Source organism: Natator depressus, chromosome 1 (assembly GCF_965152275.1).
Source record: "Natator depressus isolate rNatDep1 chromosome 1, rNatDep2.hap1, whole genome shotgun sequence".
Lineage (NCBI taxonomy): Eukaryota > Metazoa > Chordata > Testudines > Cheloniidae > Natator > Natator depressus.
This window is the reverse complement of record NC_134234.1, coordinates 118,729,901-118,754,665: the sequence shown is the minus strand read 5'-3', so window position 1 is coordinate 118,754,665 and position 24,765 is coordinate 118,729,901. Positions and strand designations below refer to the sequence as shown.

General features: G+C 42.3%; 1 protein-coding gene across 1 annotated transcript in view; it reads right to left on the bottom strand.

Annotated features, from left to right (window-relative positions):
- VWA3B (von Willebrand factor A domain containing 3B) overlaps nucleotides 1-24,765 on the bottom strand; it is a 108,854-nt gene that overhangs the window by 62,999 nt on the left and 21,090 nt on the right. The window contains exons 8-13 of the mRNA XM_074965365.1: nucleotides 22,890-23,014; nucleotides 16,850-16,966; nucleotides 12,490-12,686; nucleotides 11,612-11,766; nucleotides 8,319-8,457; nucleotides 7,073-7,204 (exon numbers count right to left, since the gene is read on the bottom strand). Of these exons, the coding sequence (XP_074821466.1) occupies nucleotides 7,073-7,204; nucleotides 8,319-8,457; nucleotides 11,612-11,766; nucleotides 12,490-12,686; nucleotides 16,850-16,966; nucleotides 22,890-23,014 (865 nt within the window). The remainder of the gene's footprint in view (nucleotides 1-7,072; nucleotides 7,205-8,318; nucleotides 8,458-11,611; nucleotides 11,767-12,489; nucleotides 12,687-16,849; nucleotides 16,967-22,889; nucleotides 23,015-24,765) is intronic.

Here is a 24,765-nt window from a genome sequence, read left to right as displayed (position 1 = left end):
CATTTTAGGTAGAAATTTAGGATGTGGTCTTAAAGTAACCTTGTCTTTGAAAAGGATTGTATATGGGGGGTATGCCATGAGAGCCCCTAGTTCTCCTACTCGTCGGAAGGTTGTGATGGCGACAAGAAAGGCCACCTTCATCGATAGGTGCACAAGAGAACATGTCACCAAGGGTTCAAACGGGGGACCAGTAAGACAGCGTAGTACTAGGTTAAGGTCCCAGGGTTGGGTGGGGGCTTATATTTCAGGATAGAGGTTCCGAATACTCCTGAGGAATCATTTAGTAATAGGATGGATGAAGACTGAGTACCTGTCAACTTCATGACAGAAAGCCATGATGGCTGCAAGGTGTACTCTAGTGAGCTCGAGGATAGACCTGATTTCTTTAGCTCCAGTATGTAATCTAGTACCAATGGTAAGGGGAAGGTAATATCCATGGTTTGCTTGTTCTGACACCATATGTGGAATCTCTTCCATTTGTGCAGGTAAGTATAATGTGTAGTCTACCTTCTCCTGTTTAATTGTATGTCCCTTACATCTTCCGAACAGGTCATTTCATTGTCCTGGAACCATCGAAGAGCCATGCCTTCAGGTGGAGGATCTCCAAGTTTGGGTGGTGAACCTGACCTGCATCCTGAGATAGAAGACGTGAAAGAGGGCAAACAGTGAGTGGTGGGCATACCACCATCTTCATCTGGTAAGGGAACCAAGTTTGTCTGGGCCACATGGGAGCTATCAAGATGATTCTGGATTGTTCTGTCTTTATCTTGTATATCACCCTGGATAGGGGGAGCTAAGGGAAAACACATACAGCAGAGGCACATCCTTTTTGATGAGGAAAGCACTGCCCCAAGATCAGGGCCCCAATCCTGTTCTTGAGCAAAATTGTGGACACTTGGCATTCTGGGCTGTCACAAAAAGGTCTATAGTCAGGAAACCCCAGTGTCTGAATATATTTTGTCGGACCGTGGTGTTTATTTCCCACTCATGGTCCTGAGAGAATTTTCTGCTTAGCGTATCCATTCTGGTGTTCTGACATCCTAGTAGATAAGTAGCTGATATGTGGATATTGTGATGGATGCACCAGCTCCATAATCTCAGTGCTTTGGTGATTTTGCTTCCTCTTGAAGGTTTATATAAAACATGCAAGCAATGTTGTCCATCAGTACCTTTATGGTCTTGTTCCTGATCAGCGGTAAAAAGCGTGAGCATGCATTGCAGACTGCTTGTAGTTCCTGTAGGGTGATGCGTAATGTTTACTCCAAGGGGGACCACCGGCCCGGGATTATGTGGTTGTGCAAGTGTGCTACCCAAACTAACAGAGAAGCATCTGTTGTAAGTATCATTGACGGAGGGGGTTGTGTGAAGGGAACTCGTTGTGGGGTTGAGTCCACCAGTGTAGAGTTTTTGACTGTGAGTGACATCGTAAGACACTTGTTCAGGCTATGTCTGTGCAGAACGTATACCGTCCTGAGCCAGCACTGACAATGCATATGTAGCCTGACACACCTTACAACAAACGTGGTTGCTGCCATATGATCTAATAATTGCAGGCAAGTCCTGGCTGATATCTGTAGGCTGTTTTGTACGTGACAAACAGATTAACTTGGGTGACAAATCTGTGTAGTGGTAATGAGGCTTTGGGCTTCAGTGCATCAAGGTGGGCCCCAATGAATTCTAGTTTTTGTTCAGGTGCCAACATTGATTTTTGCATGTTTATTTGTAGTTCTAGCTGTGAGAAGAGAGCCATCATCTTTTGAGTAGTTTCAAAGGTGTCTTCCCAGGAGAGGACTTTGAGTAGACAGTCGTCCAAGAAGGGGAATATCGTGACCTCTTGCTTGCAGAGGTGGGCTGCCACCAATACGAGAACCTTGGAGAACACCCAGGGAGCTGTAGAGATGCCAAAAGGCAGTACTTTGTACTGGTAGTGATCTTGTCCCAGAACAAATACGAGGAATCTCCTGTGTGCTGGGTGTATGGTGATATGAAAATATACATCTAGGAGGTCAAGGGCTGAGAACCAGTCCTCCTGTTACAGTTCTGGGATTATCACTGCTAGCATGACCATCCTGAACCACTGAACCTTCACGAACTTGTTGAGTTTCCTTAGGTCGAGAATGGGCCTCCATCCCCAAGTCTTTTTCTGGGTTAAGAAGTAATGGGAATAAAAGCCCTTCCCTTTATATTGTGTCGATACTGATTCTATTTCCTGTTGTAGAAGGTGCTCGTGAGAAGGGTCCCTGAGGAACAGGGAGGGAGAGCAGTGAGGAGGGAAGGAGGTAAACTGAATTGAGTAACCAGTGTTGAAAATTTCTAATACCCAATTTGTCCGAGGTGATGGTCTGTCATACTGGGTGGAATGGGGACTGACGGCCACTGAAAGGATGGACGGTTGTTGATGGTTTCAGCACTTGGAAATGGGGGAGGCATCTCAGGCCCTCGACCAAACACTCAAAATTGCAGTTTCCAGGAGGGTTGTTGGGATGTTGATGGCTGAGTTGGGTGTGGTCTGCGTCTATGTAGGCCTCTGTCTACATCAGGGGTGGGCAAACTATGTCCCGTGGGCCCGCACCCCAACCCCCTGCCGCACCCCGCACCCCTTCTGCACCCTGCACCCCAACTCCCTGCAGCACCCCTCCTGCACCCCAACCACCTGCCCTGAGCCCCCTCCTGCACCCCGCACCTCTCCGAGCCTCCCTGCACCCAGCACCCCTCCTGCACCCTAACCCCCTGCCCTCGGGCCAAAACGTTTGCCCATCCCACCCCCTCCCACACCCTGCACTCCCTCCCACACCCCAACTCCCTTCCCCAGCCCTACATTCATGGCCCTGCATGCAATTTCCCTACCCAGATATGGCCCTCGGGCCAAAAAGTTTGCCTACCCCAATCTGCATTTTTGTGGGTCATATTGTCTCTGTGGTTGGACGTATGGTGCAGGCCCTGTTCGTTGTGCTGAGTGGTATTTCCCTGGCTTCCTTCTTGGTGCAGATGTGTGAATGCCTAAAGACGAAGAGTTCTCCTAGTATTTTTTAGGGTGTGGAGGGATTCATCAGTCTCGGCTGCGAACAATTTCAAGCCCTCAAAGGGAAGATCAACCGTAGATTATACTTTTCAGAAACCCAGAGAGGTGGAGACAAGAAGCCTGTTGCATTACTCTGGCTATAGCAATGGATCATGCCACTGTGTCTGATGCATGCAACAAAGCTTGAAAGGCTATCCATGCAAGAAGGTGACCCTCCAAGATGACTGCTTTGAATTGTTTTGGTTTTTTTTTTTTTTGTCATCAAGGATGCAATCAATAAACTCAGACATCTTAAAATAATTTGTGTGATTGTATTTGGCCATTAGTGCATCGTAACTGGCGATTCTGAATTGCAGAGTCACTGACGAATAGGCCTTGTGCCCAAAGAGGTCTAACCACTTCCAGTATTAATCATACGGGGTGGTTCTGGAGTGGTGTTGTCTGCGCCATTCATTCATGGCCTCTACCACAAAGAAATTCATTGAGGCATGTGAAAACAAAAAATCCAGATCATTAGAGGGAACTTAGTAATTCTTCTCCGCTCTCTTATAAATGGGCGGTATCGTTGGGTAGTCTGCCAGATGGTTTTTGCTGGATCTGTGAGTGCCTCATTTATGGGGAGCGCAATCTTTGATGAGGTTGATGTTTGCAAAGTGTCCAACAGCTTGTGTTGAGACTCTGCAACTTCTTCCAAGGGTGTCCTGAGCGAGTCAGCAATCCTTTTAAATAGCTCCTAGAATGGTTTAAAGTTATTAGCTGTTGTAGGTAGTGGAGGCATGATGGCTTTGTCTGGAGAAGATGAAGAGATATTGGTTGGTGGGGTGACTTCTGTTGAAACACATCTTTTAATTGCCCATGGCTGGGCGAATGTTACCGGTACCAGTGAGAATTCGGAAACCAATATGCTTCATGCACAGTAATTTATTTGAGGAAGAATCACACAAGCAGTTAAGGTTACACAGTACACATCTTTTCCTATAAGCCTCAGCTCCCCACGCATACATCCTCAGTAACTATATTATCTCTGCACGGTATCCTAATTGTCAAACAAAGCAGATATATCTACCAATTCTAGATGGAGACTTCTTCTCTTCTCTTCTTTTCCCTCTCAGGTACTTGGTCTGTCAAACTTCCCAAAGCAGGGCCTAGGTCACCCTGAGCCCTTCTGGTTCTAGAATTCCGCAAAGGTCCCTCAAAGTGGAGTCTAGGTTACCCTGGGGACTTTGTCTCACAGTCTCGAACCTCTTCAGATATTAATTGGGGAACTAATCTAATTAATTTACTTTGCTTAGCATTTATATCTTTTGCTCTCAAAAGAGTCACACGTCCCAGAAATATGCCTTGTGAGCGTTTATTACTGGTATACTCTAATTAATATTTTGGAAAGGACTGTGAAGCAGACACCAACACAGACCAAAGCTCAATCATTATTTACCTTCTCATCAATCGTTCACTTAAGCTCTCAGAGTGATGCCATCAAAAGTAGTCACTTTGACCCAGGTCAGCTTGTGCCAAGCCCACTGATCACAGGATATTACGTTTTCTTTACTTTGTGAGCTTGTCTCTGCTGCTATTCCAAAGTTCGGTGTAGAAATATACATACAGATTGAGCCATTATTAACCATTTCAGTGCAGTTCCAGCACCTTCAGTGATTTTACATCATTTATCTAATGCTAAGAGAATCCTGCTCCCAGAATCCTCTAGCAAGTTGAGACATACCAAGCCATACCACTCATGCTTGCCACATTCATTCGTATCAGTCACAGCAATTCAACATAATTTGGCACCAGCCCAACAACTTCCTAATCCAAAGTCTCCTCATGCTCTTCAAAAGTCTTCTCCAAAGGCTCAGAGGGACCACCTACCAAGGCTGATGGGGAGCATCTCAGTCTCTCCCTGTGAGTGCTAGGAGACCTAGAACATTGTTGCCGGTACACAGCCCGTGGATCCCAATAAGGCCATTGCATCAGGATGATATCCGGGTTGTTCTGGTGGACCGGGTCTTGTGGTTGCCAAAATGGGTGAAGAGTGGTGTGAGGAGTAAATGTCCCCTTCCTCATCATCACCCTCCTCACTGGAAAAGGGTGGGACCAATCTGGATGGTGGTGAAAACTGACACAGTACCGAATATGCCGGAATAACATCGGTACCTAGAAGGGGAGATGTCGGTGTTGCAAAGACTATCAAGTCTTTATGGAAAAGGAATTCTTGCGAGACTGTGAGCATCGGTACCGAAGAGGACGTTTTTGGTGGTGCCGCTGTAGTTGCCGGTACCGATGTGGCTGTGCTATGTGCTGAGCTGCTCAGTGCAGGATGTTTAACTGGCTCAGTCGGTACCCCATTGCCACTCCTCTCAGAAATGGCCCACTTAGGGTCTTTGGCTTTCGCAGTACCTGCGGAACCAGAGGATCCCACCAACGCGCAGGTCAGTGGTGGCCAACCTGTGGCCTGCGGGCCGCATGCAGCCCATCAGGGTAATCTGATTGCGGGCAGCGAGACATTTTGCTGACGTTGACCATCTGCAGGCACAGCTCCCCGCAGCTCCCAGTGGCCGCGGTTCGCCGTTCCCAGCCAGTGGGAGCTGCGGGAAGCAGCACCCACCGTGTCCCTGCAGCTCACCACTTGCCGCAGCTCCCACTGGAGTATATGTAGTGCTCCAGTATATGTATACGTAGTTTTTTTGGGAGCAGTATACATAGCCACTAATATTAGGGGCATGTCAATCCTAAATACATCATGTTTAAATTGTTCATCTTTTGGTTCTTTTGTTTTTGACCTAATTTGAAACAAACAAAATATGCTCTAGCACATCATGGAAAAACAGATTTGCTTGGTAATCCAAGTGATGTGAAGAAAACACTTGAAGTTGTCCCATCTAGTTTTCCATCATCTCAAGAACTCTGAAGCAGTACTGTATTCAACACATCACTGATATTTTTATCTGTTAGTTTTAGCAAATTTGACATACCTCGTATATGATACCGTTATCATCCCATATGATATAAGTGTTGCCACTTGTAAGGGAATTTTCCAAGAACTGTTACTGTTTTACAGGCCTGTCTCCTTTTAAACACCCCCTCAAGGGTATCCAAGTGCATTACATGATATCAAAGAATTTGTTTTGATTAATATTCCTAGTGATTTGCTGTTCTCTTTAACTTTCTTCTTAAAGCCACCTTCTGATCTTAAGACTTACACACATGCTCTTTTAAATATACTGCAGGTCAGCAACAGATGTCATGCTTGGCAGTAGTTTGAAAAGCACAGGGAATTGCACAAGAACAAAAAGATCTAGAGCTGAGTGCATGACAGGAAATTCATAAAGACACCCACTTAGCCAGCCCTACTGAATAACAAAGAAAATGGATGTTCCTCATTGACTGGCTGAAATTATACCAAATGGATGCCTTTTCAAGGTATTCCCGGTCTTGCATGATATTGTATTGCATACCTGGCTTAAGTAAAGCAATGCTTTATTTGCAGGGACTGGAGGAAGCCCAGAAAATTCGATTTCATACTCATTAAACTATCTGTTCCCTGATTCTAAACATTCAGTAACTCCCTACCCAGAGCTTAGCAATGTTCCCCCTCCCCTCTATATTATTCTGTGATTTCTTGCCATTTACAAAATATATTAAGACATTCTCTTTATATTAGTTCACAGCTTCAAAATCCTTATGTGGCTTCTTCACCTTGCCCACCCCTCACTCCCAGGAACTCCACAAATAAATCACTGGACTAGGAGATATAAAGAATTTTAGTATCATAAACACATGCTTTTCCTGTTATATAATAAATAACCAATATAAAACACTGTTAAAAGACTATCCCTGATCGCAGGCTCCAACACTCTGTCTCTCAGCTCCACTAAAATCAAATACAAACTCAATATAACTACTGAATATGAGTGCCTTCTAGAACTCCTCATGGTCACACTTGCCACATTACTAGTTAAATTAACTCAATTAACTGAATAATATTATACAAATAGGGGATGTAAATGTAACTTAGCTCATACATGCTTCTTGATATGTTTCTCTCTATTTTACCTCCAGTTCTTTTATCCAAAGCCAAGCATCTTGCAAATTCTCTTCATTAACTTCAGCAAGTTTCTCTTGCCAAGCTACTGCTTGAGCATCAAATTTCACAAAGTTAAATCTGCTTTTGTGTCTCAGTTGTTCCTGTAAGAGATAGTCAGTTGCATTTTTCTCAATATTAAAAAAAAAGAAAAAAAAAGACTAACCCATGTTACGTTGGGAGAGAAACATCAACAAGAGTAGTTTTCATTCATGTATAATTGGTAGTATAATCCCAATAAATAATGACAAGTATTCTTTATACATATATGTTAGGTGGGAGATAGTAGCATCACCTATTATTAAGTTTCCCTGACATTTCCCATTATAAGATCCTTCAGGTGCTTATAATTTTGTCATGAATGACTATGAATTGCCACTTTGAATGACAATAAATAGCCACTGGGCCAGGGAAAGAGAGTGAGAATGACTCTATAGTCTGGTATTTAGGGCATTTACCTAGGGTGTGGGAGACCCAAGTTCTAATCCCTTTTCTCATCAGGCATAGGGGGGAATTAAACATGGGTAAAGTGAAATGACAAGTCAGTCATGGATTCCGTGATTTTACGTGACCTCCACAACTGCAGCCTCACACCATGGGGCTCAGACTTCTGCGATTTATTGTTTATTGCCCACGTCCTGCTTGTGACTTTTACTAAAAAATTTTGCTTTTGTCAAAATGCCTTGAAAGTCCAAAAGAAATTTTACAGGTTTAAATGAAATGTTTCATTTCAACATTACCAAAATGTTTTTTTCTTTCAGTTCGGTCAAAACTATTCAGTGAACTCAACACAAATTCACAAACTACTCTGGTTAACCCAAAAATGCATTTTTTGGTGAATAAATTATTTGTCCCAAAAATGTCACCCAGCTCTAGTTACAAGCCTTTGGAAAAATCACAATTCACACATGCTCAGTAGAGAGTTGCTAGAGCCTTGCTAAAATCTCCAAAGATTCCATCCGCAGAGGGCATGCTCCAGCCTAGGGCTAAGCAGGACTTCTCTACAACTGCTACTCTCTGCTGCTGCTGACCGAGATTGGGCACCTGAACTGACAGCATTTTTAGGAAAATCACATGTTTTTGCAAAATGTTCCATTTCTTTAAAAATGGCTACTAATTTTAACTGAAAACAATATGGAGGGAAAAAAAGCTTCAACCAGCTCTAAATGCTAGTACTGCTACACATATCAAGTTTCGGGAATCCCCATTTTATCTAACCTGAATGAGCTGAAATATTTTCTCCTTCACAAGTGGAAGTTTGTCCCTCATAGACTGAGATGTATCAATGAGAATATAGATGTGATCTTCAAGCACATTCCCAAAGAGTCCTCTGCTCCCTCGCTGGAGCCATTTAACCCTGGGGGGGGGAAAAAAAAGTCACCTGGACATGGTGTGAAAGGCAACATTTCAATAATCTTTTGGAGACAGGCAGGCAGCAAAAAGCAATATGGTAACATTAAAGCCTAAATAATCTGCTAGATTGAACCATCTGTCCCTGTGAGCGACCAAGCTGTTCCTACTGCTCAGTGACTTTACTCCAGACCCAATTCAGGAAAGCACTTAAACACGTGATAAAATCCATCCCCATTCAGGGAAACACTTAGGGCCCTGATTTAGTAAGAAACCTAAGCGCTTAAAACAACTTTAATGTTAGGCTCATGTTTAAATTCCTTACTGAAAAGGAGCCTTAACCACATGCTTAATTTTTAATTAACTGGATTTAAGCACAGGCTTAAAAGTTAAATGTGTGCTTGAGTGCTTTCCTGAACAGAATTATTGTCCTGATTCAGGTTTCAGAGTAGCAGCCGTTTTAATCTGTATTCGCAAAAAGAAAAAGGAGTACTAGTGGCACCTTAGAGACTAACCAATTTATTTGAGCATAAGCTTTTGTGAGCTACAGCTCACCTCTAACCAGCTTCACTTTAGGTTCCTCTGAAGAGCTGTAACTACCTGCACATATTGCAGTGTGGGATATTAACGAACAGTGCAGTGGCTCTGCGATAAAGATTACTCACCTCTATACAAGTTAAAAGAGAATGATGCCATAAAAAAATAAAAGAATCATGTCACATTTGCAGCTGAATGACATTTTCTCATGAAGTATTTCACAAAAGCATGTGATGTACTCTACCAAGGTTTCACGACAAATGGACAAGCCATTTAAAATAGAAAATTTATGCTGATGTTCTCGGATTTGAAATATAAAATCCTGGACTCTCAAATCTTTCCTGCTTTCACTGGCATGTGAATTTAAACCAGAAGAAGAAGAAGATAGGATAAACCAAGGAAAAATAACAAAACCCTGGATGTTGCTAAATATATTCAGGCACTGATACCGTTGGTGGGAAGAAACATAAAAAACTATAAAGAGAAATGCTTGAACATAATTGTTTCTGTTACAATGAGAGCCGTTCCTAACAGACAAATATTATAAGAGCCAGGTTATGCCTATTAATTGCATGCCTGAGCTCTGGGTGGGGCAGAGCCGCACTGCATCAGCAGACGCTCTGGGAAGGCCTCTTGGAGCTCCTGGGGAGCTCCACTGCTGAGCCATCCCTAGGATTGAGCACCATGTTCTCCTCTCGATGGCCAGCCAGCAGATCTAGTTAGGGTGGAGAGGAGGGTGTGACAATCAGGGTCCAGACACCCCAATGGGGGTATAAAGGATCTGAACACCAAATAATAAGCAATTGAATCAAATGGTTGTATACAATGTTGTTGTGTATAAAGTATAAATAAATATTGTGTATTGTGTATAAATAAATATTGTGTATAAGTATAAATATATGTCAAAAAAAGGTCTTTTATGAAAGCTTGTAGTGTTCTGACACTGATGGTCATTAGGAGAGGTGTTTACAAGTTATGGCTATGAATATAAGTACGTATATATGTTTAGAACATTGTAACTGTGGTACAACCACAGCAACACAACAAAGCCCTGGCTGGGATGATTTAGTTGGGGATTGGTCTTGCTTTGAGCAGGGGGTTGGACTAGATGACCTCCTGAGGTCCCTTCCAACCCTGATATTCTATGATTCTATGAACATATCACAACAGAGGGATGAAGCAATCAGGCAGGAAGGACGCTGTCCATACTAGTTGTTCACACAAAACTAACTTCAAGTACCCTTGCATTGCCCAGCCAGCAAAAGAAAATAGTGGAATTAATTGGGAAACATTGAAACAACTTGAAATTGAAATGAAAACCCCAGTCTTGGAAAACTAAGAGAGAAGGGAATTTCGTCCATCATGTATCACCAGAGTCTGAGAGAAAGAAAAAAAAAATCTGCAAATCCTCAAAAGAGAGGGGGTTTGAAGTGAAGGACATCCAAAAACTGAGAGCCAGCATCTACGCAGGGTGCTGTCCATGGAACACTGGATCCCTCTCTATGACAGGGGCACACTGTGAAACTGTTCAGAGTCAGTAGGTAACTTATACTAGAAAAGGGAATTTAGCTAATATAGAAGTAGAAAGCCTGAGATTGACCTTTATGTTTATTTTCTGTGTGACTTGTATGTGTTTGCTTTTCTTCACAATTTTGTCTTTGAATCTCTGATTTTTCTATTAAATAAACCTTCTGTTTCATTCTACTCCAAGCAGGTCTCTGTTGTGCAAACTGCCTGGAGTGTGTGTGTCAAAGTGAACTGATAACAGGGGTCAGTTTTCACTCCTTCAGGGGTGACATACCAGAGGGGAAAAGTCCAAGTGTCTGGTAGTTAAGAACTCAGGGAGATGGATTTGGGGACAGTTGGGACTAGACGCACTGTTGGGGGCACGCTGCAAAGAATAACCAGGCTCTGAGTCATAGCTGCATACTATTAAGGCATTCAAGATTACAGGGCAGGTGTTGGACAGAATCCATTACTAATTAAGTGATTCCCAAAATGTCCCAGAGGGCCATAGCCTAACCCCCTCTCTACCCTTTTTTGGGGTGGGTACTAACTGGGAGCAATCTGTGCTCGGAAGTGCACAGGGATTGCAACTGTTGCTGGCTCCTCTACAAGGAGATACTTGTCATTCTCAGATGGAAGGTGCTATACATGTGCAAACAATTTGAATTATGATCTATCTTACTTAATATTTATTATTGTAGCATCTGATTTGAACAAGAAACTTCCAGGTCATAGATAAATGGAGTAAATGCCTATCTAGTTTCATTGTAAATTCTAAAAGTACCTTGGTACCTTTTACTAAAAGGCAATTTTTCAACTTCCTACATCAATGCTCCTCAGTGATCAATATCAGGCATTCATATACTCCTGGTTGCAGAAAATGGACTATTTTTCCTTCCACTCGAACAGAAGAATGCAAGGTTACAAAACTGTATTCACTCCGTCCATCAGTCTTTCCTAGTAAATGAATACTAAGAGGTCCTACCCATAAAGGTCCAACTTCTTTATAATTTTTATTGCGTGTTTACCAGCTGCTTCTGTCTCCCATGGCTGTAAACTTTAAACATTTCTGCATTAGAGCACAGATCTGAACAGATTTCATTTGAAACCAAACTAACCTTCTTTCCATTAGTCCAAGAGCATTCTTCATTCTCTCTTCATACTGCCTGTACTTCTCAGTAGAGACATACACATGAACCACAGACCCATCTTTCCAGTAAGTGTGCACAAATTTATCACAGTATTTTGCATGGATTATTTTCTTATTCGTCTCCTACAGGAGCAAGGAATTATGAATGATATGTTTTAAAATGTGATCTTTGCAATATGCTGTAACAACATTTGGAAAATACACTTAAAAGGCAGGGATCTACGCCTGCTGCAACTGCATAGCTGCAGTTTATAAACCTGCTGAGGACATTAGCTCCTTATATGAAATCAGTAGAAACTGTTTCCCTGTCCTCCTTGGCCTGCTCTTAGCTAGAAAGAACAGGAGAAGAAGTATAGAGAAAAGTGCTCTAGTGGAGCTTGGGAAGAGCAAGCAAAACACAGAATAATCCAACCCTTCACACTTTGCTTTAAAACCCAGTACTATTAGAGCACCTGGGGCCTCTACATCTCCTAGACCATGTGGAACAGAGAAGAAACTGACAAACATTCCTTTGGCCCATTCCACGGAGTCAGAAAGATGAGGAAAAACAAGTTGTTGCTGAAACCATCCCTCCATCCTTCGCAGCAGATTACATGATGAATGGGGAGGATAGGCAAAGCTGTCCTTTCAGGGCAAAGAGAGGGTCACTTCCACTCCATTTCACTTATGAACCTCTTCATCCTGTTCCATTAACAAGCTTTTATTATAATCCTCCAAATAAGAATGGGGTTACAAACAGACCACATGCTGTATAAAAGGCTCATCTATAAAGTTTCATTGTAAGTCTGAAAAGCAGAAAGAAGCTGAAAAGGACACAGCATTCGAGGGAATCTTAGCAGTACTTACAGCATCAGTTTGTAAAGATTCATCCTCTGGCTTGGCTTTTATGTCAACCACCCCGTCAGCGTGCCGAAAAGTACAGTCAGCAAGTGCTTCATACAACGTCAGCTTCTGAGCTTTCAAGCCATTCTTCTGCAACCACTCCTTAGAATTTATATAATCGTCAGGTTTTGGCTCAGGCACTGGAGGATCAGTTTTGGTTGCTGATTTGAAAATATACATAACTAGTTGTACTTAACATAATTCACCAAAGAGTTTCTGTAAGCTATTACAAAAGAAGACTGATAGAAGGATAGGTGGGCCAAAATTTACAAACCTAAGGCCAACCTCGGACTCCTAACTCCCCATTTAGATACCTAAATAAAAGAGTCTGATTTTCAAAAGTGTAGACCATCCAACAAACCCTACTAAAGCCAGCTGGAGCTGCGGGATGCCCAGCACTTTACAAATGAGGCCAGCAATTTCATTGCCTAAGTATGGATTTAGGAGGCTAACTGTAGGCAACTATTTTTGAGAATGCTGACCAGAATTCTGAGTGGAATCACTGAGTAATTATAGCTATAGGGATCTGACTGCATGCATGAAGTTGCAAGAACAGGGCCTTATCATATGAAAGGAATTGCCTTTTGACTTCTGATCAGAGGCCTTTCACAAACTCTGCTAAATCATGTTTTAGAACAAGTCAGTTTGCATATTTTTAAAACAAACGTGTTTGCACTTTTCTCCTTTGCATATACTTTATATAAAGGCCATGGCTTAGTGTGTATACATAATGTATTATCTGAAATGGAAAGTAGACAGCCTCTTTTTCATTTCACTAGAACAGCACAGAGTACATTTTAGGATACAAGAGTTTTAAAGAGATCGGGAAGACAAAGAAAGAAATATAGACAGACAGGACAACTCCAGTTATCTGAATCACTGAGAGACAAAATAGGTGGGCTGCCTGAGTTCAGCTATAAATCACACTGGAATTTAATGTTTTCTTTAACTCAATCTAGTGTATGATCAGAATATTTTAACATTTTATACAGTGATTATATATGAAAAAATACATTAACACAACACTAAGGTTGCAAAGTCAAGCACTTATAAATTAGGAAATGTCAGAATTAAAGTTGCCCATGTAACCTTAATTCAGGCCGTCTGGACATATTTATTATGAAAGTCTTGCCCAACATCATATAGGAAGTATGTGGCAAACCCAGGAATGGAACTCAGTTCTCCAGTACTACTCCAGAGAATGTTCTTTCTCTCCCTGCATCCCTCTGTCTCATTCATTGCCCAACCTGTGTACTGAATGAAGCAGAAGTTCTGTAGAACAAATAGTATGTGATTGTGTAATTATAGACTGTACCATAATGGTTACACACAAGGGAATCAAATTAAGGTTGCACAGGAAGCCTTATTTCTGGCATTTCTTAATTCTGAATGCTTAATTTTGCAACCTTAATATTTTTAACCTGTATTAATGTGATTTCCTAGTTATTTTTAAACAAGAAAATTGAAAAAATAATGGAATAATACTGACCCACCCCCCTCCCATGGATCATCAGCAGGGTTTGAATTTAGGACTTTTAAATCCACTGTACAGATCTGCAACTTGAGCTAAAGTATTAACTGGTAGCAGTAGTAGGCTATTCTCTCTATAAGGTCCAGCCACGAGATGGGGAAGGTGACACTTACTTTGCCAGTGGCTTACACACTACAGTATTTGTAAGAGAGCAGTGAAATGTTGGGAACTAAGAATTCTGGGTTCTATTCCTGGCTCTAGAAGGTAGTGTAATCCAATGGTTACAAACAGCACAGCCAAGCATATAGATATGGCACAACTATTCTTAAAGGCAGAGTGGCTAAGTAGATCAGACTAGGGTCTTCCATATTGGAGGCCTGGGTTCTCTGCACAGCTCTGTCAGAAGCAATCTTGTATGACCTCTTAGTTACCCCTTCTGTAGAAATGGGGGCAGGAGAGGGGTGAATCTAGGGTCGGAGGCCTTGTCCAGAAGTAATAACTATGAAGTGCTCAGGATTAACACCTCAATAGTTGAACAGCTGAGATCAGAACTCTTGGCTTACAACCCAGAACACTTTCCCCTAAGTCAAAACATGCTTTGCAGCTGTTTCTTTGCCTAACTCCCCTACAGAGTCAAGTAGGGAAGCCAGGGAATGTGTGGTTGCCATGCAGAAGCCCAATCAGGCCTGGAATCATGATCAGGGCAGACAGAATATTCAGAGATTTTAACAACAAACCTCTACACCTAAAATGTAGGTTGACCTAGCTATGTCACCCAGGGGTGTGAAAAATTCACACTCCTGAAAGACATAGTTAAGCCAACCTACACCCCAGTGTAGGCACCACTAGGTCGATGGAAGAATTCTTCCATCAATCTCTCAGAAGGGGTGGGTTAACTACAGTGACTGAAACCCGCTTGCACCACTGTAGCAAGTGTCTACACAATAGTGCTACAGCAGCACATCTGTAGCGTAGACAAGCCCCAAGGCTTTGTCTTCACTGCAGAGTTAATTTGAGTTAACTCCACTCAAGTTACCCTAGCTCACCTGACTATGGCCACACTGCTAACACTCGACTTACACAGAGTGATTTTATGAGCAGCACAGAGTGACTGTGTTAGCAGCTGACACGTTGTGCTAACTTGAGCTATAGCCTATACCTCCGATGGGCCAGCCAACTTGAGTTAAAATCACCACTGCTGTGATGCTCCTTAGGTTGAAACAGTCTTGTCTGTGCCTGTTGCAGATCAGCTCCCTGAAACCAACAGTCTTTGGCAACACAAGCACTACATTCCAGGCCTCACTCCCTCTCTGTGCAGGTAGTAATAGGCACACACCAACCCCTGAATCCTCTGAGCATTCCCTGCTGTGTCCAGCCCCCGATCCACTGAACACTCATCGGATTATCAGACCCACTGTTCCCAAAGGAACAGTGCACACCCGCTGGTAAGATTCACCTCAGAATCACCACTTTGCTTAACACCACAGCACTTAGATATATTCATAGTGAAAACACGAATACATTTATTATCAAAGACTAGAGATTCAAGTGATAGCGAGTCAGAATACTGGAAATGAATGGTTACATATAAAACAAAATCATACACACTTTCTAGGGACAAAACGTTAACTAACAAGTTACTCTCTTTGCTAAAGAAGCTCTTCTCACCCAAAGTTCTCTCTGGCGTTTTTAACCAAGCCTGGTTGAAACCTCCTTTTTAAAATAAAGCAAACTCACTGTTTGCTTACCTTCTCAGTGAAGGGTGCCAAGGGGTCTTGTTTAACCAGCCCGTACCCCTCCATATATAATGGAGCTAACTTTTGAAGTGCACCTCAGGATAAGGTTCTTCCCCACCACCAAAACCTGCTGTTTTTCTCTTCCTCTTAGTTCCCACACTCCTTCATTTTCATTCAGTTCAGACTGGTGATAGCAGACCCACTATGAACAAGACAATACTCAACTTACATGTAAACAGATAAGAGATGTTTCTTCATATGTCAGACAGAAAGCCTGTTTTTCACTTTTGCTAGCGACACAGACTAAGAACATGTTTTCAGTATATATATTCAGAACTCTTTACACAGTATCTGCATACATATTTCACAACAATATTGATTTCCAGTCTGACATTGGCTTTTATTTGAGACCGCACATGACATTCCTTGGTGAAGTACAGTGTACAGACCAGACTCAGGCGAGTCCTGTGCCCCTCTCCCCCCCACACACACTATGTCCTTTGCCAATTGACACTAAGAGGTTCCTGGGTCACAACCACATTCCAGGGAAGGGTTTTAGTGTGTGGATGAGGCCTGAGTAAGGAGCATCTCTCGAGTTACAACTCAAGTTAATTCTGCAGTGAAGACAAGGCCTAAGCAAATTACAATTTTCAGAGGTTTATAATTTGGTCAAATGTGGATGAATTTTTGTGGGGCATCTGAACTGCACAGTTATCCCCTGCCAAGTTTCAAGTCCCACCCTCAAGCTGTAGAGCTGATTGAGCTCCTCAGAAAAACAGCTGAAAAAATTAACATTAGTAAAACTACCTGTTTTTGCTAGTCTTGTTCTCAGAGACAACTGAATAGTTTTTGCTGAAACTTTCCAAAAGGCAAAAAGCAAGCATGGAAAAATTCACCCAGAACTGTTAAAGTTTAATGAAATTAAAAGCAACTGTAAATAGAGGCTTATAAAGATAAGCGTATGCAACCGTAATGATAGATTATGGCTCTGCATATAATAAATGGTCTTAAAAAGAAACATCATCCCTAAATTGGCAGTTTATCAAAATTGCCCACAAATGAAACAAATTAAGCATGAGCACAATGATATCTTTCTAGAAAGAACTATAAACAATACCTTTGCCAGATATAGGCTGGTGAGACTCGGATAAAATATTCTGAAGTTGTATCAGCGCATTTCTGGCCTCCTCTGACTCCTTCCAGATCATGAAGACATCTTCTCTGACACCAGCTACTGTGGGAGGAATAATGCACAGACCTTAATGCTTTCAGACAAATTCTTCTTTCACCGCTACACCTGCTCAACAATCCTAAAGTCAATGGGGTTGCCTGTGTAGGTACCATTTTATTACCTTGTAAATAGGGTCCCTTTGCAGTGGGAACTCCTCTCTTTAAAAGGGGTTCAAGGAATATACATGAGCAGAGAGGCACCAGCGACAAAGCTTCACTTGAGATGCGCTGCCTGGGGTTAGGCCTCTGGGCCCTAAAACAGAGGTACACAGCCTTCTGGGTTTGGGGTGGTGGGTTTTGGTTATAGCCTATCCCATGGTGAGGGGCAAATCCTCCTTCCCAGCATGGGGAAACTCCACAAGGAAATTCTCATAGAATTCCCCTATGGATTTTAATGCAGAAGGGGGAAATCCAGCCATCTGTTCTTTCTTTTTCTTTTCTTTTTTTTTTTAATTAAAACCAGCCTTTGCATGAGAAAGCCCAAGCCCGAAATGTAGAAAAGCTGACATTTTCAGTTGCTTCAAATTCCTAAAACTACTGAGCAGATGTACTTACAACTTTAACAGTCCCCTAAGAGTAAGTGATGTGATTTTAGCAATATACATTTGCGTTCCCGCTATAACTAACCAAAACCTTAATTAAGAGGACACTAATGACACCTAAGTAATTTGTAAAATTGGTTTCAATTAGGGAGACAGGTGTCAATGAAATAGATTATTCAGTACAAACCCCAAAGTTAGAGTATATCTAAGACCATTTAAAAAATTCAAGAGATACTCTGCCCTTGATTAAAAGTTTAAAATTGGTCTTTAATAGAATTAAAGTATACAAAAGCTGCAAGTTCAAAGATGGAAAATGGAGACAGCATGTACTTCTGTTTTAAAAAGTCTACACAATGCTGTGAATAAATTAGGTAGCGTAGTCTCTGAGAACTTAATACTGTAATATGGATCAGCTGGAAGAATGGCATACTAGAATAATAAGATGTAAAAGGATTGAATCATAAGTGCTCCTTTCTGTAAAACCAGATTAGTAGCCTAATGCTGAATTACATATTACAACACTGAATTAGTCCAACTATATCTTAACATCTGCTGATCCAATACAGTGTATGTACCCAAAGCAATTACAGGATATGCCATACTTGATAATATACTCAAGCCCATCTCTACTAAAATAAACCATCAGTTAACCTACACCAAACAAAACCCGCTCATTTTGCCTGTTCAATAAACATTGTAGAATTGCCTTAAATGAACAATACATATATATTTTGTAAATACAGCAACACAGTTTTAAATGTGAAATGCAGTTAATTTTCCACATAATCTTTTATAATGTGTTACTGTACACTGCCATCTCCTGGTATCCTCTTGTATTTCAAGAGCTCTGTTTTAGCCAATCCGATGAAGCGAGCTGTAGCTCACGAAAGCTTATGCTCAAATAAATTGGTTAGTCTCTAAGGTGCCACAAGTACTCCTTTTCTTTTTACAAGTTAATATGAAAATCAATCTCTCCAAAATCATAAAAAGTTCAAGCAAAATGGCACATTCCACAGCATAAAACTGAAAAGGAAGAATAAAGTCAAAAGTTTCTCATTGACCTTAGAAGATCAAGAAAAATATTCTGACCAAAACACTTGATTCAGTTTTATTTTATTTTTTAAAAAACACCACACTTAAAACACGACAGTTGGCAAAACTGTAGCAGAGTTACATAAGAACATAAATGCACTATAAATTTGCAATCAACTACAACTACCATGCCATTAAACATGTACCAGCTACAGTGATGTGGAAGTAAAACCACCAAATATAAATCAATCATATATGTGTTATCGAGGTATTGAACAAAAGGTTGTGCTGACAAATGCAATTCAGAAAAAAATATTTCCTTCCCAAATCATCATCTCCTACTAAAAGGGATCCAGGTTTAATTTTGTGAAGGTTTTAAATGTTTCTGCTGAAAAGTTGAAAAATAGAAGCATTTTAAATGTTCTGCTGGTTTCTCCAGGTCTTTCTAATTTAAATGTTTTGAAAACTTACTGTATGTACTGAAAATGTATCCAGTATGGGACATGTATTGAATTCAATATTACACAATAAAACATTTATTGACGTGTTTCACTTTCATTTACGCCACAGCATTGTGAAACCAAATCACATACCTGTTTGATAGCCGATGGATTTGGTGACAAATCCTTTAGATGATAAATGCATTTTACCACAGTCAAGCAACACAATATTTTTTTACCCAGGCAACAACCCAGATTTACAAAACCAAGATGTCAAAGGAGGTCCTACCCGGGTCTAGTCCCCCACAGCAGCCCAACCTCTCCAGAGATTGCTCCAGCATCATCCACAGCAACCCCTTTTTCTCCAACTGACAGGATCATCTCTCCCTTTTTTCTGCCCCACCCACCACATCTGGTACATCCTCACACCCACAGTCATCTTCCTCCACCTGAGAAGCCACAGGAGAGAAAAACTGCTCCTTGAGGCTCCAGAGAATCCCTTCTCCCTCTCCCTCTTCCCCCCGACACGCGCACACACACAAATATAATAAAATAAACATCAATATCCTTTATATGTACAGTGTCCCAAGTGATCTCAAATCATACTGTCCTTTTCCTCATCCTTCCTTTCTCCTGCCCTCCTCTCCGATGCCGGCTCTCCTGTTGACCTCGTCTTAATATTCGTTTTTCCACTAAATATTAACAGCCCTCAACAGCACTGCTGCTGGTGCCTACTTTTATTGCAATTACCCAATTTTCAAGCATGGAAGTAGTATATCTACTTGGGGGGAAATCAAGCACTGACCCACTCCAGCTGAACTGCTTGTCAGTTTAACTGTCTCCTTGGATCTACCTGAAGAACTCAACAGTTCCATTTCATAAAGGGAAAAGAACTCAGTGACGTCCATGGGGTTACAATGGAAACAGGCAACATGCTGGATAAATATGCTTACAGCTTTTATATTTACTCTCCACTAGCAGCAAGAATGAAAGTTGAGCTTAAAGTTTGTTTTCTTCTGCCTGATTCAGCACTGTGTTGCACTAATTTTGTGCCTATGTAACTCCACTGATTTCAGCAGAATTACACCAGCATTAAGGAAAAGTAACACAGCGGTAAATCAAACCCCTTATTTCCTTTACACAATAAGCTTCTATTTTGTGCCTAGCTAACATTTAAAATTGTATGACTGACTCAATGTTAGAAGGGTAAAATAGTTATTTAACTGTGTTCAAACCCTTACAATAAGTAATGTTTCAAAATTATTAACAGAATTTTAGAATTGGGTTCCAGACATTTAAAACCTGTTACTAATTATGTACTACCTATTATAGTACCAGATATGTACTTCATAATACAAATAAAGATGGATTTCCTGCCCAGAGGGCTTACAATCTGAAGTAGTAATAGCTAAAAGTCTGAAAAAGAGCAAGAAATAAAAACTAAAAATTTAAATTGCGAATGGAGCATTTTAACTTGGTAGAATGCATACCCACTTTGCTGTACAGAATCAAACCGTGTGTGTGTGTGTTACACATATAACCAAACTACAACTAACATACAACACCGCAACAAGCACCCCTTTCCACCTCCCAGTCGCTGAACATCCTCACACACACTCAAAAAAAAAAATCATTCTGTTCCAGTCTTACCTCCCAGCAGCTACACCCATCCTGTAGCCTGTTTCAAAAGCTACTCCAAACCCACCTGATTTCACAACCAAGATACCAAACTAGCTTACAACCACCAGCAAAACTAAACAAAAACAAAAAACTGGCAAACCAGCACCAACATTTCTAAAAGTCCAAGAAAGAAAATTAAGTCACAGAAGAGACTGGAATAGTAATTAATTCTGTGATCACTTGACTCAGATCAGACTTTACAAAGGGAGAATAGACAAATGCAAGAAAATTAGGCATTTTAAGTTGCTCAAACTTATTTTGCATACAAGCCAAGATGGGGAATTTAACTTCTTCCTGCAGATCCCTGCCTCCGCCACTGTGTGGCAGAAGAACACAGTAGCATTCTTTAAAGTGCTGCTGTTTAAAGGCAGCCCTTCAAAAATTAACCTGGTACACAGGGTAGTACTGGAGATGCCTTTGCCTACATACCTGGAACGTTAGATAACAGAGAAGCAAACCCTGATCTCCTTTCCACTGGGGGGGAAGGCCAGTGGGATGCTATGCAGGTGAATTCTGCAGCTGATGCCGCTACCATGGAGCAGGGCTCCATGGGGGTTCTCTCCATAGCATAGGAAGTGGGGTTTGGACAGGGTTTCCAACTTTCTAATCGCACAAAACTGAACACCCTTTCCCCACTCCCTGCCCCACCCCTTCCCCAAGGCCCCATCCCGGCCCTGTCCCTTCTCTGAGGCCCCGCCCCTACTCACTCCACCCCCCCCCCCGTCGCTCGCTCTCCCGCACCCTCACTCACTCACTTTCACTGGGCTGGGCCAGGGGCCTGGAGTGGGGAAAGAGGTGAGGGCTCTGGCTGGGGGTGCAGGCTCCAGGGTGGGGCCAGAAATGAGGGGTTCAGGGTGTGGGAGGGGGCTCCAAGCTGAGACAGGGGGTTGCGCTGTGGGAGGGGGTATGGGCTCTGGCTGGGGGTGTGGGCTCCAGGGTGGGGCCAGAAATGAGGAGTTCAGGGTGCAGGAGGGGGCTTCAAACTGAGGTGGGGGTTAGGGTGTGCGAGGGGGTGAGGGCTCTGGCTGGGGGTGCAGGCTCTGGGGTGGAGCTGAGGATGAGGGGTTTGGGGTGCAGGAGGGGGCTCCAGGCTGGGGTCAGTTGGTTTGGAGTGCAGGAGGGGGCTCAGGACTGGGGGTTGGGGCGCAGGAGGGGGTGCGGCTCTGGGAGGGAGTTTGGGTGTGGGAGGGGACTCAGGGCTAAGGCAGGGGGTTGGGGTGCGGGCTCCGGGAGGCAGTTAGGGTGTCGGAGGAGTGGCGACATGCCCCTCTGGCTCCTAGGCGGAGGCATGGCCAGGTGGGACAGCTTCTCCTATCAATATAGCTACTGCCGTACGTGGAGGTGGTTTTGTTATGTCAACAGGAGAGCTCGCTCCCATCGACACAGAGCAGCTACTCAAGCTATCTTACAGCAGTGCAGCTGCATCAGTACAGCTGTGCCACTGTAAGCTCGCTGGTGTAGACATGGCCTCAGTTTCCAATTATTTGCTTTTGTAGTTTATTCCACATATGCAAGAAACACTTTCAAAACACATTAGAGGCTAATCAGCATTTTTATTATTATTGCCCTCTGCATCACTCAAGAAGGCACCATGAAACAAGAGACATCAGACATGGAAGAAAAGAGTAATCACAGCAATATATTTTCTGCTCTGAAAGGATTTAGAATCTAAACACAACTGGAGTTTTCTGATTGGTTGTCAGTGATGTCATAACCATGGCTATAATGCTTAGTAATTGCATAAGGCTAATTGCCTTCCTTTTTAACTTGTAAATTCTAGTCCATAATAGCAATAAGACATACCACACAATGCATTTCAAAGAGATTACTGCACTTTTGGGTGATTAAAGCTACTCATCATTCATCTTTAGAAACAGTAGCATAGAAGTAATTTCAGATATGCAACATCTACTGAAATGCTCCCACCACACCCCGAGCATACATACAGAAACACCCTTCCCTCTTTCCAAACAAAACAATTTTGTTCTTTTCTCTGTATCTCTCTCATACACACAAAGCTCTGTCCATTTCTCCCTTCTTCCTTCCCCCTCTGACCACGTACATGGTATCCACCCTTTCCCACCCAGAGGCCAGCCATTTGAACTGCCCCCTCTCCCAGATGGTGAAGTGGGAGCACTGCTCATGCTTATTTTTATTAACACTTGGCTATATTTCCTTAATTACAACGTTATTCTGAAGGTTTTAAGAAAGAACATCCTTTTATTATTTTTACCTAAAGGCACCTTTCCCTTCAATTTTCTTGAATTCTGGGTGGCTAGACTTTCTCCATCCTCTTCACTCTTTGGTATAGGTCCAATGATATCTATGTGGTCAGTTCTCTCAGCAAATGCATGGAATCTGTAATATAAAAAGGGTTTTCATCGCTAAGTAAATTATGTAAATACATCCCTAGTTTATCCCTTCATTATGTACCTCTGAGCATATTTGTTGCCCTTCTGTAGAACTCATTGATTTCTGTTACTGTATATCCATACGGTGAAGAGGCCAGAAATTGGGGTACTTCAGAAGAGGGCATACCATTCTTCAATATGAAGACACTAGCAGAAATGTTCTGAATCATTTCGTTACCTATTTCAATGCATCAAGCATACTACTAGCTCTTAACTGATGCTGCATGCTGATCCAACCCTACAGCCACTGTTCAGGACACAGCCAATCTGCATGTCACTGCCACTCCCCACCCAATGGGCCCTCTTTCCACCCTCTCCACCCCAAGGGAATACATTCAACCTCAGTCAGCTGGGGGAAAAACCCTGCCCAGTATCTGAAGGCTGATACCTGCCTCTTCTCCGTGTGGAGCTGGTCACCTAACTGCTCCCCAGAAGGATGGGGCAGGTTGCCCCACTCCCATATGTCCAGCAGGGGCAAAGCAGACTCTGGGGAGGCATGGTACAGTGCAGAAGCTCCCCTCTATAAGAGCTGATGGACAACATCACCTCTGCTTCTTGTTGTCCCAAGACCTGCCTTAAATTAGGTAACATTGCAACAGTTCTGACACTTCCTTTTGTGTGTTACAAGCCATCTAGCCAGCCCTCTGCACTGAGGCAGGACCACGTATACCTAGACTATCCCTGACAGGTGTTTGTCCAACGTGTTCTTAAAAATGTCCAGTGATGGGGACTCCACAACGTTCTTCGGAAGCCTAATCCAATACTTGACTATCTTTACAGTTAGAAAGTTTTTCCTAGTATCTAACCTCAATCTCCTTTGCTGCTGATTAAGCAGATTACTTCTTGCCCTACCTTCAAGGGACATGGAGAACAATTGATCACTGTCCTGTTTTAAACAGCCCTTAACGTATTTGAAGACCATTATCAGGTCCCTCCTCAGTCTTCTTTCCTCAAGACTAAACATGCCCATTTTTTCAACCTTTTCTCACAAGTCAGGTTTTCTAAACCTTTTATCATTTTTGTTAATCTCCTCTGGACTCTCTCCAGTTTGTCCACATCTTTCTTGAAGTGCAATGCCCAGAACCAGACACAGTATTCGAGCTGAGGCCTCACCTGTGCTGAACAGAGTGGGACAATTACCTCCCTCCCGTATCTTACATATGACACTCCTGTTAATAAAACCCAGAATATCAGCCTTTTTTGCCACTGCATCATATTGTTGGCTCATATGCAATTTGTGATCCACTATAATCCCCAGATCCTTTTCTGCAGTACTACTACCTAGCCAATTATTCCCCATTTTGTAGTTCCGCATTTGATTTTTCCTTTTTAAGTGCAGTACTTTGCATTTGTCTTTAATGGATTTTATCTTGTTGATTTCAGACCATTTCTCCACTTTATCAAGGTCGTTTTGAATTCTAATCCTGTCTTCCAAGGTGCTAAAAACCCCTTCCAGCCTGGTGTCTTCCAAAAAATTTGTAAGCATACTCTCCTCTCCATTATCCAAATCACTAATTAAAATACTGAACAGTACCGGACTCATGACAGACCCCTTTGGCACCCCTCTAGATATTTCCTCCCAGTTTGACAGCCAACCACTGATAGCTACTCTTTGAGTCTGGTCTTCCAACCAGTTTTTCACCCACTTTATAGTAATTTCATCAGAACACATTTCCCTAGTTTGCTTATGAGAATGCC